The sequence below is a fragment of the Euleptes europaea genome, chromosome 17 (assembly GCF_029931775.1).
Source record: "Euleptes europaea isolate rEulEur1 chromosome 17, rEulEur1.hap1, whole genome shotgun sequence".
Taxonomy (NCBI): Eukaryota; Metazoa; Chordata; class Lepidosauria; order Squamata; family Sphaerodactylidae; genus Euleptes; species Euleptes europaea.
The window spans coordinates 16,111,784-16,131,365 of NC_079328.1; the positions used below are offsets into that span (position 1 = coordinate 16,111,784).

Consider the following 19,582-nt stretch of genomic DNA (forward strand, 5'->3'; position numbering starts at 1 on the left):
CCCCCTCCTCATTACTATTCTAGGCTCTGCATAGTGCCCGTGTCTCCTGCTAACTGTTCTTGGTTTTTCTCGCTATAGGCCCTACTTTGAAGGCATGTCTCACTCAAGCTCTCAGACAGAAATTGGGAGCCTCCACAGCGTTAGAAGCCAGAAAGAGCCACCCAGTCCTGTAAGTGATCCTTTTTGGTATTGTTACAATGCAATTCAGAAACGCCAGTCCTGGATTAAGAGAAATTACAGTTTTGATTCCATATGAAATTATATTTATTACCTTTTCCCAATAATTAGTTGCCTGGATGCATTTCTATCATGAATGGAAAAAGGTAGTGTTATTCTCACTGGAGAAACAACAGTGACCCTCAATATTATATATTTGTTAAGTCGTTCCATTGATGGACCATTTTAGTCAAGCTGAGAAGGTTAGCGCTTTTGCAAAAATGAAATGCCAGCTTTCAAAGCTGATTTGACAATTTAAATCTTTTAGCCATTTTTTCCATAAATCCCTTCTCAGATTTACAGCAAAATATAACACATATGCAAGGTACAGGTTGAGTATCCCTTATCCGAAATGCTTGGGACCAGAAATGTTCTGTACATCGGATCATTCTGTATTTTGGAATATTTGCATAGAACTTCCGGGTCGGCTGACCCCCCCGCTGCAAGCGCGGAGACGCGCTCCTGCCGTCTGCTGCCTAGGGGCATAAAAATCGGCCCCGAAACAAAAGGCAAGCGGCACTCCTCGGACAAAGAGGGGGTGCAGGATTGGGTGCCGGTGGCGGACCCGTCATTAGAGCGGAGATCGCTGAGAAAATGGCGACTCTCGCTCTGACGGGACCCACTGAAGAGCCGGCGCCATCTTATATGACAGCAGGAGAGAGCGAGGTGGAAGCCGATTTACAAGCAAGTTTTTGAATTAAGTTTATTTTATGCTTACAATTATTTCAACTGGGGTGTGTGGCAGTGGATCCTTAATAAACTAACTCTGAACAATCTATAATTTCGTTTTGTTCTGGTTTAAAAAAGTTTGGCTTTTTGCCAGCTGACTGACGCACTTTTTTTTTTACACTGAAAGACTGGAAAAGCAAACAAGATCTGTTGGAAAGCAATCAAGTGACATGGAAAAAGCTTGCTGAGATGACATGGTGATTGTTTTTTTTCTCTATAATGAATTACTACATCTGAAATCTTTTTACAACATGAACTAGAAAAGTTTTCTGCCCCCCCCCATCTCCTGTATTTGGATTACAATTGTTTGTTACCTTTTAGCTTCTCAATGGGTGAGAAGGAGAAGCATACTAAGGATATTCTTAAAGATACAAAACTGGTGGTACAGATTCCTCAAAGAAGAGCTTCAGCATCACAAATTACACCTAAACAGTCTCCAGTTGCAACAACATCTGTAACTGCAAAGATGTCTTCAAAAACCAAGCCTGAAGTGACACTGAATGCTTTATATGATCTCCTATCTAAGACTCATCAAGATGTTGCAGAAATGAAGCAGGAGTTAACCCAGAATACAATGACTACATCTCAGAATTCGGTTGCTATAGCTGCTTTGCAAGATACAATCTCATCCCTGACTGTCAGACAAGATAGGGTTGAAACCAAGCTTAAAAAGACAACACAAGAAGTTAAAGAAATTAAAAAGAAGGTGGATACCCTTGAGATGTCACTAACAGCAGTAACTGAGAGAGAAGAAATTCAACAAGATCAAATGGCAATGATTGAATATAAGATCAAAGAATCTTCCCTGCGCATACGCGGATTGAGAGAAAAAATTGAAGACCGGGATTTGCGTAGATATCTGACAGTACTCCTAGCAGATTTTCTACAGGAATCTGAAGAAGTTATAGCAGGGATGATTGTAACAGATTACAGAATAAACTCTGCATATGCAACCAGAAATAAAGTTCCAAGGGATTGCCTACTTCAACTACTTTCAAGGAGTCATCGTGACTTGATACTCAACATTCACTACAAGACACCGCTTAAAGTTGGAGATGAGTCTCTGCGACTGATGAAAGAAATACCTGCTAGATTGCTGAGGAAGAGGAAAGATTTTATGGAGATTGTTCAACGTTTGAGATTCAGTGGAATACAATTCAGATGGGAATATCCAAAAGGCATTTCTTTCATTTTCAAGGCAAAAAGATTCACGTTCACAGAATTGGACAAGGCTGAACAGTTTTTGAGGAGATACGATGCTGAATTGGCTAAACCAAGTAAGCCAACTAAACAAGTTAAAACTAGAGAATCTCCAGAAGAAGAAAAGGCAGATGAAGCATCTGGAGGAGGAGAATTGCCAATAGATTCATCAGAAGAGTCGCCAATTGAAGATACTGGTTGAACAAAAAATTGGGGATGGGAAAAGGGGGCAGGATAGGAGTTAAAGTTTGATAATTTTGATGTATAATGGATCTAATTGAATTTTGATATGTTACAGGTTTTATCTTGGAATATTAATGGATTGAATTCTCCTAAAAAAAGAAGCAAAATATACCATCACTTACAAAAAACTAAGGCTAATATTATTTATTTACAGGAAACACATATACTCCCAAAGGATATATTTAGATTAGAAAATTCTAGGTTGGGTACACTCTTTACGACATGTAATGGTACAAAAAAAATTAATGGTATAGCGATGTATTTACCTTCATTATTAGAACCAAAACTAATATATCAGGACATAGAGGGTAGAATATTAATGGTGGAAATAATATGTGACTTGCAGAAGATTCTACTTGTGGGAATATATGCTCCCAACTCTAATCAAAAATTATTTTATGATAAATTGGCAATGATAATGGCGGAATATGCTACAGACAAAATGATATGGATGGGGGACTTTAATGGAGTAATGGCACCTAAGTTAGACAGATCTGGTAAGAAGAAAAAAGCAAATAATGAGGGTAAATTACCGGCTAATTTTGAAGCTCTTATAGACCAATGGGATATGTTTGATGTCTGGAGAATGATAAATGGCAATAAGAAAGGATATACTTTTTTTTCACAGAGACATCTCTCATATTCTAGGATAGATATGTTATGGCTCTCGAAAAGTTTGATAATTAATTCAGAAGATTCAGAGATACTGCCTAGGATATTATCAGATCATAATGCTGTAACAGTAAAGATTAAAATAGGGGAAAGAAGGTATAAACCCTGGAGAATCAATGACTTTCTTTTAAAAAATACTAAAATAGTGGACAAAGTGAAGATGGAGATATTGAATTATTTTAAGGAAAACATAGGAAAGGGCACCCGAGAAGATATTATTTGGGATGCTGGTAAGGCAGTAATTAGAGGAATATTAATTCAGCAAAATATAAGATGGTATATGGAAAAGGAGAAAAAGAAACAAGAGATGTTAGAAAAAATAAAACAAGGAGAAAGGCATCTTAGCAGAATACATGATAAAACAGTTAAACAAACTCAGCAGGCTCTGATAAGAAAATATCAGCATCAATATGAATTTTTAATCACGGAGGAAATTGAACGGAAAATTATGTATAACAAACAAAGATTCTTTGAACATGCTAATAAACCGTGTAAAATGTTAGCATGGCAGTTGAAGCAAAAACATAAAAAAGTATTAATAACCCAAATAAAAAGGAAAGGTAAGATAACAAGAGAAAAGGACGAGATAATAGATACATTTGTGGAGTTTTATACGAATTTATATAAAAAAAATAAGGTGTCAGAAATAGAAATAGATTCATATCTTAACAAATTGGATCTGGGGAAAATTTCCCAGGAAGATAAAGAAAGTTTAGATTTACCAATAACTAAGGAGGAATTAGATGATGTAATAAATAAGAGTAAATTAAATAAATCTCCAGGACCGGATGGCTTTACTGCAAATTATTACAAAGTGTTTAAAGATCAATTATCTCCTCACTTAATAGAAGTGATGAATATAACATTAATAAAGGGTATTATTCCTCAAACATGGAAACAAGCAAATATAGCACTGATACCAAAACCAAATTCAGATTTATCAGAAGTTAAAAATTACAGACCAATTTCATTACTAAATACAGATTATAAATTATTTGTTGCAATTTTAGCTCTGAGATTAAAAAAGGTATTGAATCAATTAATACATGAAGACCAGGCAGGATTTTTACCAGGAAGACTACTTAGTCAAAATGTAAGGATGGTGATAGATATTTTGGAATATGCAGAACAAGATACAACACCTTTAGCTTTGATATTTCTGGATGCGGAAAAAGCGTTTGATAATGTTAACTGGCAGTTTATGAGTAGAGTGTTAGAATTTATGGATTTTGGGGATAATTTCAAAACTGCTATAAGAAGTGTATATACTCAACAAACAGCTAATTTGATAATAAATGGAACATTATCACCGAATATAGAAATTCAAAGGGGAACGAGACAGGGATGTCCTCTTTCCCCTTTGTTGTTTATATTAGTATTAGAAATGTTATTGAATATTTTTAGAAAAACGGATGAAATAACTGGAGTGCGAATAGGGAGAAATCAATATAAATTGAGAGCTTATGCAGATGATTTAGTTTGTATTTTGAGTGATCCGATTGAACAAATTGATAGATGGAATAAAATATTGGAGGTTTATGGAAAGCTTTCAGGATTTAAAATTAATAAAATGAAAACTAAAATATTGGTTAAAAATATGACTCTTTCACAACAGCAAATATTAATCAAAAAGACAGGTTTTACTATTGAACATAAAATTAAGTATTTGGGTATATGGTTATCGAATAATAATCTTAACTTATTCCAATTTAATTATGTAAATCAATGGCAACAGATAAAGAAAGATTTGATAAGTTGGGGAAAAATTCCATTATCACTTTGGGGAAGAATTTCAGTAATAAAAATGATGTTGTTACCTAAAATGCTTTTTTTGTTTCAAAATTTACTAATCTTGAAAGGAGCACAGATATTTGAAGATTGGAAGAAGGATATTATGAGATTTATTTGGGGTAAAGAAAGACACAGAATTGCATATAATAATTTAATAGAGTTAAAGGAAACAGGAGGTTTGGGACTACCTGATCTGAAAATGTATTATCATGCAGTTTGCTTTACTTGGATTAAAAATTGGGTCCTCCTAGAGAATCTGAAACTATTAGAATTAGAAGGGTTTAAATTAAGGTTTGGGTGGCATGCATATTTATGGTATGATAAAGAGAAAGTGAATAAAGATTTCAATTCCCATATTATACGGAAAAACTTAATATTAATTTGGAAGAAATATAAGGATTATTTAGAAAATAAAACACCTGGATGGATTAATCCCATAGAAGCATTTTTGAGAAGAGGTGCACATTTAAATTTAGATTGTAATAATTATAGAGAGTTGATAGAATTTAAAGATGGGTTATGGATAATGAGATCACGAGAAGAACTTCAGATTAAAGATTGGTTTATGTATTATAAATTAAAAGATATATTTAATAAAGATATTAAAGTGGGCTTTAATCACTCTAAATCTATTTTTGAGATAATATTATATAAAGGTAATAAAGGAATGATAGGAAGGATTTATAAATTACTAATAGAGATGAATTTAGAACAGGAAAGGATTAAATCGATGATGGTAAAATGGATGAGGGACCTTGGATATAATATAGATTTGGAGATATGGGAAAACTTATGGAAAAAGGAATTTAAATTTACTATTTCGAATGAAATAAAAGAAAACTTATACAAAATATTTTATAGATGGTACATAACTCCAGTGTTATTGAGTAAGATGAAAAAAGAAGAAAAAGCGTTATGCTGGAAATGTGGTAAAGACACTGGAACTTTTATGCATGTATGGTGGTCTTGTAAAAAAATTAAAAGATTTTGGTGTTTAATTTTGAATGAAACAAATAATCTGATCAAAGCAAAAATCAAAAAAGACCCTGCTTTTTGTTTATTAGGAATCCCAAAAAAAGGTTTAGATAGAGCTGATAGAGTCATATGCCAATATAGTTTTGCTGCTGCAAGAATTACTATTGCTAAAAAATGGAAGCAAACAAATAAACCTTCAATTAAAGAATGGAGGGAAAAATTATGGTTTTATATGCGGATGGCAAAGATTACAGATTTTTTACATGGTAAAGGTTTGGAAGAATTCAAACATACTTGGTTAAAGGCCGCCGCATATTGGGATAAACTGGCAAAAACGGATTTTAAAGCTATATTTAACGAATTATAGTTTAATGTGATGTTTAATTAAGAAGTAGAATAACAGGCTGTTTTTATTTACTGTCACAACACTTCGCCGGAAGTCCAATGGTGAAGGGCACTTTGGTGGGTGGTAGGTTATGACGCATTATAGACCACTGGTTTTCTTTTTAAAGAATAGATAGCAACCATTAATGTACTAGTTTAGGTCTTAATACTGCGTTGTACTTTTTTTTCTTTTCTTTTTGGTTATGTTTGTATTTTGTTTTTTATTTCATTATTTGTATTATATGCATATATTATATTTTTTTTGTTTTTTTGTTTTTTGTTTTGTATTCTTTATTAAAAATTCAATAAAAAATTAATAAAATAAAAAAAGGAATATTTGCATATGCATAATGAGATATCTTGGGGATGGGACCCAAGTCTAAACACAAAATTCATTTATGTTTTATATGTACCTTATTTGCCTAGCCTGAAGGTAATTTTATACACTATTTTAAATAATTTTGTGCATGTGGGGCATTGTGGGGAACCTGCCATTGGTGCGACCGGCCTGCACATGTTACCCTTTCTGAGGGCTCAAAATGTTTTGGATTTTGGAGTATTTTGGATATTGAATTTACGGATAAGGGATAGTCACCCTGTACTACATTTCTTATCTCCTAGCAGGAACCTTTCAAATTTAATTAGATTCCTCGATATTCCACCAGATCTCATCACTGATAACAAAAAGCTTCTGACAGGAAGATACTGAAAGAAAAGAAATCTGATCATCACTTTAAAACAATATACCTTCAGCAGTAACTACTTTTCCATTAATAATGAGAGCACAATGAGTTGCACATACTGTCTTCTCCCATATTTTAAATTGATCTAATTTAAATCCAGGTTTGAAATTATCTGCTCTAATGCTGATGATAACAGGGAAATAGGAACTACAACCTTACAATTATATGAAGTCCATATTCTAGTTATATCATCTATTATATAGTTATTGTTAGCATAATATTTCTTTCTGATTTTGTTTCTTGCACATCTAAGCATCAGAGCTTCACAAAAGCTTGCTGAACCCAAATTATAGCCCGTTCCTGAGCCTAAAGCATGAAAGTCCTTAGGAGGCCAGAACGGGGCTGCACCGGCATCCTGTGCCACTTATGCCGCCCAGGGTGGCACGGACGCTAGTGGAGAGGGGCCCGGATGCCATCTAATGTCAACATTTTAATATATATTTTATTCGTTAGAGCCCCCTGAGGAAGCGTATGCAAAACGCGAAGGGGCAATTTAATTATTAAATATTTTCCCTTCCATCAGTTGCTGGGTTTTTTTGTCTCTGTTTGGTTTGGTGTGGCCCTCTTTTCTTTTGCAAGGACAAAAACAGGAAGAAGATGTTTTTGTTGCTTGTTAAAGGAGCTTGATTTAAGAGCTTATCTAGACCAGAGTTGTGTCCATTATTCCTGCCAGTATTGTGCTTCTCTTCTACAGAACATTATTTCTCGTGTCTTTTTTATGTCAATAGGAGAATCTTGAGCAAGAAGATACTCTGGAAACTGAACAACTTTCTTCTCTGGATATCTTCCTTGAAAAGCTTCCACCAAGTGGCAGAATTACAAAGACAGAATCTCTCATCATTTCTTCCATTAGGTACCATGTCTAACTATAAGAGCTCCAAAACCTCTTTTGTTGTCTGGAGATATGTTTTTTGACCCTAATTATTTAGGACTTGTGGCCTATGAACTCTGACTTACATTGCTTCCAATTCTAGTTTTTCCAGACCGACAGGTTTTCTGTCTCCCTTGCTATGTAGACTGTGTCCAACAGTCTGGTGTCCTACCTGCAAGGACCTGTTGATGAAATACAGCACTTTAAAAAATTAGTCCAAGTAAACATGCAAAATAACATTGGAACATTGCAGTATGCAGTTTTACAGAAGGAAACAATATGCTGAAATAGGCATGGCACCAAAATAGGCATGGTACAAAAGATTACATAGATTTTTAAAAGACAATACCTGGTTAAAATTCTTGATTAATCAACTAAAATTCACTAAATATTTTTTTAAAAATTTAAAAAATTAATCTAGTTGCCATGACCCAACTTTAAGCAGTGGACTTTATATGTGACTGCACAGAATTTAGCCTCTCTGAATTTATTGTTTCCTTCCTTTGAACATACCTGGAAAAACCCTTTTTGTTCTTAATTGTGGACTTTAGTATACATACCTCAAACATAGGCATGCAACCTTTTCAGGTCTTACAATACGTAGCTTCTAAACATATAGCTTTTATTTGGGCCCGATCCTTTTATGCAAGCTTCTCGGAGAACCATTTTGGTTGACAGGCAGGGTGTGAATTTGCCAAGTCAGTGTACAGCAACCCAGAAACCCCTAAGCAAGACGTCATTTCTTTATTGAACCCTTCTCAGCCATTTTCACTTTATTGCTTTTTAATAAAAAGGTAGTACATGAAGGTGCAGCAAAGAAAGTCAGGAGTAAGACCCAGAAGTGAATTTGTTACAATGATGCTATATCCGACGTTCTTAGGGAAAACCAGAATACCTGAGAGAAGCCATCTTGAATGGTTTGGTGCCTTGTTCCACGGAGCTGCCTCCATGCTTTAATGAGAGCAATCCTGTCCTTGTCTGCAGTGACACTGGCTCATGGGAACACAGGAAATTGTGACGGTTCTGCTTCTTTCCTTTTCCTGCTGTGCTTCAGGAAGGTTGCAGCATCGGTGCTGCCATCTTCGTTTTAGTGGTAAACATGCAAACGTTTGCTTCTCAGCAGATCCGAGGGGAAGCAGACCGGTCGCAGAGGCAGAAGCACATCACTGAAAGAGAGGCAGCCAGCGAGGCAGCAGAATGAACGGGCCAACAGCCTAGACAACGAACGGTCGCCAGACACCAGGCACCACTTGCAGGTAAGATGCAAACTTCAAGAAGAAGAAGAGTTGGTTTCTATTTGCCGACTTTCTCTACCATTTAAGGTAGAATCAGACTGACTTACAATCTCCTTCTCTTCTTCTCCCCACAATCTCCTTCTCTTCTTCTCCCCACAACAGACACCTTGTAAGGTAGGTGGGGCTGAGCGGGTTTAGAGGGAACTGTGACTGGCCCAAGGTCACCCAGCGGCTTCATGTGTAGGAGTGGGGAATCAAACCCGGTTCTCCAGATTAGAGTCCACCACTCTTAACCACTACACCACACTGCCCCCCCTTAGGTTGTGTTTCATTTGAAATAAGGAGGCTTGTTTGTAACATATATTTTCTAAATAATCCAACTTTACAAAATGTTTAATGGGAATATGAACTGGCAGCCCCCTCAAAGAGTGATACAAATAGTGTCCCACCTTTTAAGTTTTTGCCTTCTCAGTTGTCAAGGGAGCCCTTCTAGCCAAATCTCAAGAAAGCTGATTTCAGTTTTCCTTCATGCTCACTCGAAGCATGGAGCAGATTTTTCTTGGAATAATGAGACCTAAACAATAGACATTGCACTGAAATTTCAGTCAAGAATTTTATAACTGATTTTTATATGTAGCCTGCATACCAATTTTTATCAATTTTACCGTGTACACCTAGAAATAAATGTAATTATTTGGTTATATTGTTAAGTTGTAGCTCAACCTTTGAAGCTCTGTCTGCTCATTTGGTTGAGTCCCCCCCTTGTTCTTGTTCTGTTGGCTACTGTGTGAAACAGGATGCTGTATTAAATGGAGCACTGCTCTGACCCAGAAAGGCTGTTATGTCTTTATTTAAGTGTAACCTAGACTGCAATCCTACACCGTGTCACTCAAGTTTAAGCCCATTGAAATCAGTGGGCTTAGACCAGAGTAATTCTGCATAGGATTGCACTGCTAGCGCCTCCCGTGGATTCTTCTATATAGTGAACAAAGAAAAAGATTTGCAGTTACTCCAGTCTAAGCCCCTTGATTTCACTGGGCTCAGACTAGAGTAACTCTGTCATTTGAGGGAACTTCAGAGAGAGGTTGAAGCTTTGGCCAGTGTAATTATGGACATTCATTAATAGATCTTTCTTTACCAGAGCAATACCCTCCAATCTCAAGACCCTCAAGTTTCAGTGTGGAAATTCTCCCTGCCTTCCTAGCGTTTATTTTCCTGGGTGCCGTCTAGTTTTATTCCCAGGCTTTGTTTTCTAATGTGATTTCCTGAAGGAACCTTTTTGAGGTTGTGTGGCATAGATCCAAGTTCCAAGGCCAAAGTGGTAGGATCCACATCGTTAACTCCTTTCAAATATATTCTGGGAGACAAAGTGGAAAGAAAAGGTGGTTTCCTTTAGTAAAAAGGTGAGAAAAGAAGTAGTAGCAGTGTCCATGCATGATCTGACAGATCCTTAAGGATATTTTTGTCTCTGGTATTTGTTTTCACAGATCCCTAGGAAAACTGTGTACGACCAGCTGAATCACATCCTCATCTCAGATGACCACCTCCCAGAAAACATTATTCTTGTCAATTCTTCTGACTGGCAAGGACAGGTAAAGACGCTTTGTGTTGTTATCACGTGGCAATTTCAGACCTATGGTGATCTCATCAATGGGCCACCCCTGCAATAATGTTTTTGTCAGGCCTCTATCCCTACCAGAAATCTTTCAAGCTGTAAGAAACAGGGTCTACACTTGAATCTTTGCATCTCGTTAAACATTTTTATGCAATATTAAAATCATATATATATGTATACACACACACATATATATGCATATACATACATACATACACACATATATATGTGTGTATGTATGTATGTGTGTATATATATGTATGTATATATATATGTGTGTGTGTGTATATGTGTGTATATATGTATGTATGTATATGTATATACACACACACACACACACACACACACATATATATATATATATACACACACCTAGATGGCCCAGGCTAGCCTGATCTCGTCAGATCTCAGAAACTAAGCAGGGTCAGCCCTGGTTAGTATTTGGATGGGAGACCACCAAGGAAGTCCAGGGTTGCTATGCAGAGGAAGGCACTGGCAAACCATCTCTGTTAGTCTCTTGCCATGAAAACCCCATAAAGGGTCGCCATAAGTCGGCTGCGACTTGACGGCACTTTACACACACATTTATATACATACACATGTATATATATATATATACACACATACACACACATGTATGTGTGTGTGTGTGTGTGTGTGAAGCAGTGTCCAAGCATAGGGGATCATATACTGTGGTACCAACTTTTATCATGAAGCTGACCCCTCGTTGCCCGCAACCAGTTTCTGGACAATAGAGTGACCCCAGCTGGCCATCCATTCCATTTATTTACTAGCTCCTTTGACCAAAGGTCTTGAGCTTAACCATAACAATAATACATAATACAACAACACATAATCAATTTACAACACCCAACCAGCTGGCCATCCTTTGCCCAGGTGTTCCCCCCATCATGTACAATGTGCTGACTACTTCATAGTGTAAACAGATTCCTTGTTACACCCGATTTCCCCCCCCCCCCCCGGATTGGAGGTTGCAGATTGACTTCTTGTTTCATGTTGTTTCCACATGTCGAATTGTTCTTATGAAAGGTTCAACGTGCATTCTGATTTTTTACCTTTTTAGAGTGAGTTAATTCTGTACATATTGGCCCATGATCCAATTGCATATTGAATCATTTTAGGACCAGGTCGAGGCACAAAAATCCAATGAAAAGGTCACGCTGTGTTGGCTTCATCTTTATAAAATCTAGCTTACCTTGGGGACTCAACCTGTGTGGTACCAAAGAAGCAACCAGCTAGTCTGTAATGTAAGCCTCTTAATAAAATTGGGCCAGAACCAGTTGTGTGATATTCCCAGACTCAAGTTAGATGTGCTAATTGACTTGAGCAACAACGGGACTTTGCTGTTAGATTTCTTGTGACAAACTGCTATTGCCTCAGCCCTGCCTCCCCAACTGGATTTTTAGATAAAGTGCCCTGTTTGAAAGACTTGCATGTCCTTTTCAGTTTCTTTCAGATGTCTTGCAAAAACATTCTCTTCCAGTTGTCTGCACATGTTCGTCTGCTGATATTCAAGCAGCTTTTAGCACTATTGTCTCCAGAATACAGAGATAGTAAGTTCCAGTTTTTATTTCATGTTATCATATGTGCTTCCTATTTCCAGTTACCTAGTTTTATAGGCACAGCGTAGCTATACAAGCAGTAATTTATTATTTTCAGGAGTCCCTGAATTCAGATATCAGAAGGTATGAAAGTTACTTTCCCAAAGGTGCCAGTAGAAAGGAGAGTTTTTCTAAACCTGTTTTATCGTTTTTTTTCTAGCATGTGCAGATTATAATTGGAAAGTTTGCAGAACGGATCTCTGGTAGGGCCAGAAATCTCAATGAAGCGAGGAGGCAACTACCACAGATGCCAAAAAAGAAAGGCTCAGCAGTGCCATTAGATGGTATCTGGCAAGATGAGGGATGTGTTGAATAAGCAGTGCTTCCCAGAGTTTTGTGTGGATGCACAAAGGGACAAAAGACTCAGCCATCCTAAAACCTGAAAGACAAATGAACCTACTTGTGAAAGCTTAAATGTCCTCTGAGTTCATATTCTCATCTAGCCTGCAAGGATACTTTTGGCAGGGAAAAAGGGTTGCCCAGTCACTGACCCTGAGACAAGGAAAATTGGCCTCTTTTGAGTCCATTGTCTCTCTCCTCACCTGTGAATCTTCTCCACCTGCAGAGCAAGAGTCCAGTAGCACCTTAAAGACAGGGACCAGGTCCAGCAGCGCCTAATGGTTTGTAGTAGGAATGTTCAACGAGAAAGACTTATAACGAACACCACTACTACCCTGTCTTTACTGAAGGACCATAAAATGGACTGGGGTGTAGAAGAGATGATTCTTGGTTGCAGGGAGCACAAATTTAATTGCCTCTTGGATCACATGAAATAGCTGCACAGCAGCGTCTAAAGATGTCTGCTGCTGCTACCGTGGCATAAATTATGTATCCGCTGACAAGATATGAGTAGTTTTAGCTGGTATCTATTAGGACTATCCTGTGTTTATCAAGATCATGTGTATATAAATTTTATTTTTCCTTTATATACCTACTGGTCATGGGCTGTAATAATAAAGAACTGAACTGTGTAAGAGAGGTTGCACTCTGCTTGGGCATTGCCCATTGTTTTAATAGCTGGTCACTCAAATTTCCCCCCATGATTTTATTCCACCTTGAAGATGCTAAAAATTACTCTATATTCTTTTAAGAAACCAGTTATCTAAGTCTGGCTAGCATTTGGTTTATTTTTTCCCCTAGTACAGTCCATCTGACCTTAGTCAGATTTCCTGGGTTATGATTTCACTGTATTCTTTCTTAGACCCATTAAGAATATTGACAATGTAAAAGAAAATTAGGACCAACAGCATTTTGCTGTAGAGATCACAATTATCTCATCATAATGTTCTTGAAGTTCCGGCCAACAAACAACCCAGTTATGCAATTGGCTCACTGCATCTTCAGCATCAATCCGCCCTTGGATATAGAAAATGCATCCAAAACAGAAATCAAGCAAATGACTTCCATACAGCAGCTATTTGCATAAGTTGAAATATAAAATAGCTAAGTAGGGGCAGACCTGGAAGCCTCTGTTTTGACTGACTGCTCCCATGATCCCACAAGGTCACCTTAATCAGTCTGCTCTCTCTCAGCTTCTGCCTTCCATCACAAGATTACAATGTTCAGAATTTATCTGTGTTTTGTATAACAGCGATGATGTGAACATGTGTCCCCTCTCTTTGTTTAGCTGTAACTGCAACTCTCAGCCTCCCAACCCAATTAAAATTGCAATTGCTGGAGCCCAGAATTACCTCAGTGCTGTGTTGAGGCTCTTTGTAGAACATCTGTCTTACAAAACTCCAGACTGGCTCAGCTACATGAGGTTTCTCATCATACCAGTAGGTAAATATGGATCTATCTTTCATGAATTTTAACTGTTCATGTTTTACTGTAGTCATCTTGTTTGTGGGCTTCCTAGAGGCACCTGGTTGGCCACTGTGTGAACAGACTGCCGGATTTGATGGATCTTGATATGATCCAGCATGGCTTTTCTTGTGCCCTTATGTTCTCATACTGTAGACAGGCTACCCCTAGCTTAACCCTGCAGAAAAGTTGCAGTGGCCAGAGCAGGAGCTTAAGGACCTGGGAGAAGAACCCAGGGGGGAAAGCGACCCTGTCAGCAAGGTGTAAACAGGTGGAGGTGAGGAGTTGTGAGCTGGACAGGCCACAGGGAGATGGTTGACCTGCGGAGTTGGCAGTATAAAGGGACCGAGCCATTACAGCACAGGTGTCACAGTTCTTGTGTGTTGTTTCATCTCTGACAATGTGGGGAAAAGATAGCCCCTCCCCTGGGGGCTTCACAGTATTATAATGTGTGTAATGAGAGTTCCGTGGCGCAGATGGTAAGCTGCAGTTCTGCAGTCCAAGCTCTGCTCACGACCTGAGTTCAGATCCCAACTGAAGTCGGTTTCAGGTAGCCTGCTCAAGGTTGACTCAGCCTTCCATCTGAGGTCGGTAAAATGAGTACCCAGCTTGCTGAGGGTAAAGGGAAGATGACTGGGGAAGGCACTGGCAAACCACCCCATAAACATAGTCTGCCTAGTAAACGTCAGGATGTGTCGTCACCCCATGGGTCAGGAATGGCCCGGTGCTTGCACAGGGGACCTTTACCTTTAATGAGAGTTCAGTGTTCTCAGTGTTATAAAGTTTAGCTTAATATCCAAACATGCTGAAATAATACCCTTTCTTGTGTTTTACTATAGAATTTATTTTTCACCTTTTCTACCTTTTGTTTTTCCTACCTCTCAAATGGCAAAAATTAAATATTGGGTATACTTGTACTTTTTTATATAATGAAGATTATATGTAATTTAAATTCCATAACTGTGCCGAATGGTACAATTTTATATCCTAAATTATATTATGCATTTTATGTTGTTAAATTAGTAAAAATAAGTTTAGGTTTAATAGGAAAATAAGTACTGCATATATTTCAGCTTCCCCAAAATTTCAATTTTTCCCTTGGCTTCAAAATTCACAGAAATTTTACATCTCTAACCACATGCAGAGCATGGGTGTTGGAGATGTACCTGCGGTTGACAAACATATCCTACACAGAAAGGGTTTAATTGACCTTTAACATTTAACCCTTCCCTTAGAGCTGAGGTGAAGTGTATTAGTGAACAGGCATAGTATAGATTTTTTTAATGTAGACACATGTAGATTGAATTCCTTCCTCAAAAGCTCTGGATTTTAAATTCGATACATTTAATCATACTGAAGGGGCATGAAACTGGTTCTAAATTCCCAGACATAACATCCCTGCTGGCAAAGAGCAAGTTGGAAATGAACCCCAAGACCTAGCTCTAGTTATGTTGACTTTCCCTTTGAGGGCCATGCATGGCGTGAAGAAGTTTCTTCACTGGGGTCTGGTCTCTTGTTAGGATTTGATCCAGTCATCATAAATTGGATTTCAAGGATCTCAGCGAACCCAAGGAACAAAGGCAGTGTCTTCTGCCATTTCTTTTACCCATTTTTCTTCCTAATTTTTTTCCTGAGGTCTTTGGGTTCACCTTTCCAGAGATGCTTGAATTAAAGAAATGCATACTGAAAGAGATCCCAATGCTTGTCAGGGAACACTTTTCCTACAGTCTCTACAATGCCCTACACAAAAACTGTATGCCAAGGACGCTTTCAGCCCTGTGACCATGGCCTCCACAGACACTGTGTGTATGTGAGATTTTTTTTGAAAGCCTGAATTCCCTTGACCTGTTCATCAGAATCCAATAGAATGAAATTTGAGCCAGAGAGCAATTCAAAGGGGAGGGAACTCTTATTTGATTACGGAAACTGATCTAATAGGATTTTACACCCATCCTTTTCCCACAGCATAGTCCATTTTCTAGATTGTTACTTAATGGGCCTTGTGTAGCACTTTGATTCTGTCAGTGGATGGTTAATGTGATTTTAAGCAGAAAGTTTCTTGCAATTCAGAAGAGTTTAAGTGGGTGGGGAAAGAAAGATTTTAGTTCACAGCACATCTTTGCACTGAAGGGCAGGAAATGGGAATTTTCTTTCTAAATGGCAGACACTTCTGGCACTGTGTGTGTGTGTGTGTGTGTGTGCCAGTTTGTTTTAATAATTAGTTTTTGTGTTACTGATACATGTTGATATGTATTACACTGTTCTGTTATTGCCATCTTTATAGGGTCTCACCCAGTAGCACAGTATCTGGGCTCGGTCGATTACCGGTATAACAACTTCTTCCAAGATCTGTCCTGGAGAGACTTGTTTAACAGGCTCGAAGCTCAAAGTACTGGTAAGCGTGTGCAAATACCTGAATGCCGGAATGATGCATGATGCAAACTACTTGAATTGGTAACTTGGAAAAAGTGTTGCTTTTTGCTTCCGTTTGTGGAGGTCAGAGTTCTCCTGGTTCTTCCTCATATTTCCGTATCTTACTACTAATATCGTTTGCTTGTCATGTACATATTTATGTCTGTTGAGATTCCCCCCCCCCCCCCCCGTGGCTGTCTTTCTTTCTTTTTTAGTAGAAGTTGGCAGCCGTTGTAGGTATCTGCCTCTTTTGCCTTTGGGACCTGGAAGACTAGTAATATGTCACTATATCAACCTAGTGCCCACTAGCTGATAAAGTGTGTGACGGTTTTATTTGCTGTGTATGCAGGCTAAACCTGTCATTGAACTGATGGAGAAAAATGCAGATTGATGGCCTAGTGCAACAGCCTTTCCCTCCTGCCTGCTTCCCTGAATCTAACAGCTTTTGACAACCATTCAGCTAATAGTCCGCGATAGGCCCATCCTCCATACATTTTCAAACTCACCTTTTTGATCCAACTAAGCCAGTAGTTGTCACCGCACCTCACAGCTACAAGTTCCACAACTCACCTGTTTGTCGCGTGAAACTGTACTTCCTTCTGTCTGTCTTGGATGTACTGTCAGCCAGTTCTGTAGGGTGACGATGAGTCATGCAAGAGGGAGAAAATTTTATATCCACTTTCTCTACCCCATGCATAATTTTGCAGATCTCAGTCATTCCCCACCCTCAAGTCATCATTTTAAAACTAAAATATCCCAAATACCTATCCAACCCTATGATCATTTTGGTTGCCCCTTTTTATTGCATTTTTTTCCTGCTCTGCAATATTATTTTTGAGATGCAGCAACTAGATTTGTACACCATATTCTAAACCTGGCTGGACCAGGAACTTCTATAAGGACTTTACTGTACTGGCAGTTTTATTCCCAGTCCGTTCCCTGATGATCCCTAGCATGAAATTTGCCCTTTGTATTGCTACTGTACACTGACATTTTCAGGAAACCGCCTACCGCAACCCCAAGGTTGTCTTCTTGCTTTGTGGTTGCCACCTCAGACTACATCAGTGCATTTATGAAATGAGGCTTTTCTGGAACAGCTGACACCAACATTCTTGCTCCTGTATTCACACAAATTAATGCCTCACAAATTAATCTTGGAGACATACTATTATCGTCCCAATCTTTAAAAAGGGTCAGCGCTCTGACCCAAGCTGTTATCGTCCAATCAGCCTTTTGTCTTGCTTAGGCAAATTGTATTCCTCCTACTTATTAAAGAGGCTGTTGGATTGGGTTGAGAGTAATGACATCCTTGGCTGGGAACAGATTGGCTTTAGAAGGGGTTGGTCTGTCACGGACCACTGTTTAGTGCTCTCCCATCTAGCTGAGAAATATTCCTCCCCCAGAAATGGCACCCTTTATGCGGGTTTTATGGATCTTAAGGGAGCTTTTGATACCATCCCGAGGGAGAGGCTATGGTTGAAACTATCACATTCTACTATGGATAGGAGGTTACTGTGGCTTATTCAGCAATTTCATACCGACCTCACAGCTCAGGTTCGCTGTGGCAACCAAGGAGAACTAACCGAGCCCTTTGAGCTGGTCAAGGGAGTTAGACAAGGTTGCCTCCTTGCTCCTCTCTTGTTTAATCTATACCTGAATGATATGGCAACCAATTTCTCAGAGTTTTGCCACCCCCCAAAGCTTGCAAGTCATCCCACCCCGATTCTACTCTATGCTGACGATGCAGTTCTCCTGTCCCGCACAAGAATTGGTTTGAAAAGATCTTTGCAAACTTTTTCTGAGTACTGCTTTAGGGAAGGTCTTAAAATAAACCATCATAAATCTAAGATTATGATCTTCACTAAGAGGAGAAAAAGGCCTCTTTTTCACTGGGTATTAGATGGCTTTGAGGTTGACCAAGTCAAGGAGTTTGTTTACCTTGGCATTCTGTTTTCCCATAACCTAAATTGGAATGCCCATCAAAAAGCAGCATCCAACAAAATTAAACCTGGGGTTGGTGCTATTGTCAATTTTTTTCACACCAAAGTTGGCAAATATATTCCAGGGGCTATTCAGGTTTTTAACCTGAAAATTACCCCAATTATCCTCTTTGGTGTTGCCATCTGGATTACAGTCATCAATGAATCTATAGATCGTCCACTGCTTCAGTTCTTATGAAAACTCCTAAATGCCGCTCGATGTGTTGCTGGCGTTACTCTTCGTTCCGAGTTTGGCCAAATGTCACTTGAAGCTAGGGCGTGGTTGGCCGCCTTTAAACTACACCTTAAACTGTGCTTTAGCACTGAGGGGTTCCTAGCTTCTCTGAAGCATGACCCTTTTAAATCCTCATGGCAAAAAATCTTAGATGAGAAACTGGCGTTGTTGGGCTTCTTGCAGGATATGTTATCAGATCTTGGGAAAACTGAAGCTTTTGCCAAAATTAAAAAGCGCATTAAAGAGCTCGATTATAACAGCACTACTTTTCGTGCTCGTCGTGTCTGTTCATCCCAGTTCTTCGGAATACCCCCTCCACGTGGTCTGCCTGCCTATACATATTATCTAACAACTCCTCGTCTCTGTAGAGCTTTTTGCTTGGCTAGATTGAATGCTAACCCTTCTATGGTAATGCAGGGCAGAATTCTGAATATACCATACTCAGACAGGATCTGCCCTTGCTCTTCTGGCTCTATTGACTCATTAGCCCATGCCCTTTTGGAATGCCGCTTTTACGAGGAACTTCGATCGCACTATATTTCCCCCCTTTTAATATACAAATCCAATGCCTCTGTGACTGACATAATGCCTTTTTTACTAAGTGATAGGGGCCCCAAGGCTACATTGTCAGTGGCAAGATTTGTTTCAGTCCTTATATCCCTCCAACACTAGATATATGCTGCTCAAGATCAATTGATCAAGGAGCTTCTAAAGGATAAAAGGAAAAGGAAAGGAACAGCTGACATGGGTGGATTCTTCCAGTGCTTTCCCAGGTTATCTTAGCAGCTAACACTCATTTTGTTGTTCAACTTAGTATTAAGTTTTGAATATCAGTGTAGATACAATGCAGTATGACC

At 38.5% G+C, this 19,582-nt stretch overlaps 1 protein-coding gene across 1 annotated transcript in view; it reads left to right on the forward strand.

Moving 5' to 3' along the window:
- PACS2 (phosphofurin acidic cluster sorting protein 2) overlaps positions 1–19,582 on the forward strand; it is a 90,602-nt gene that overhangs the window by 34,136 nt on the left and 36,884 nt on the right. Inside the window, exons 10-16 of the mRNA XM_056862900.1 lie at positions 79–169; positions 7,682–7,806; positions 8,948–9,080; positions 10,547–10,651; positions 12,142–12,248; positions 13,924–14,078; positions 16,384–16,494. Coding sequence (XP_056718878.1) covers positions 79–169; positions 7,682–7,806; positions 8,948–9,080; positions 10,547–10,651; positions 12,142–12,248; positions 13,924–14,078; positions 16,384–16,494 — 827 coding nt within the window. The remainder of the gene's footprint in view (positions 1–78; positions 170–7,681; positions 7,807–8,947; positions 9,081–10,546; positions 10,652–12,141; positions 12,249–13,923; positions 14,079–16,383; positions 16,495–19,582) is intronic.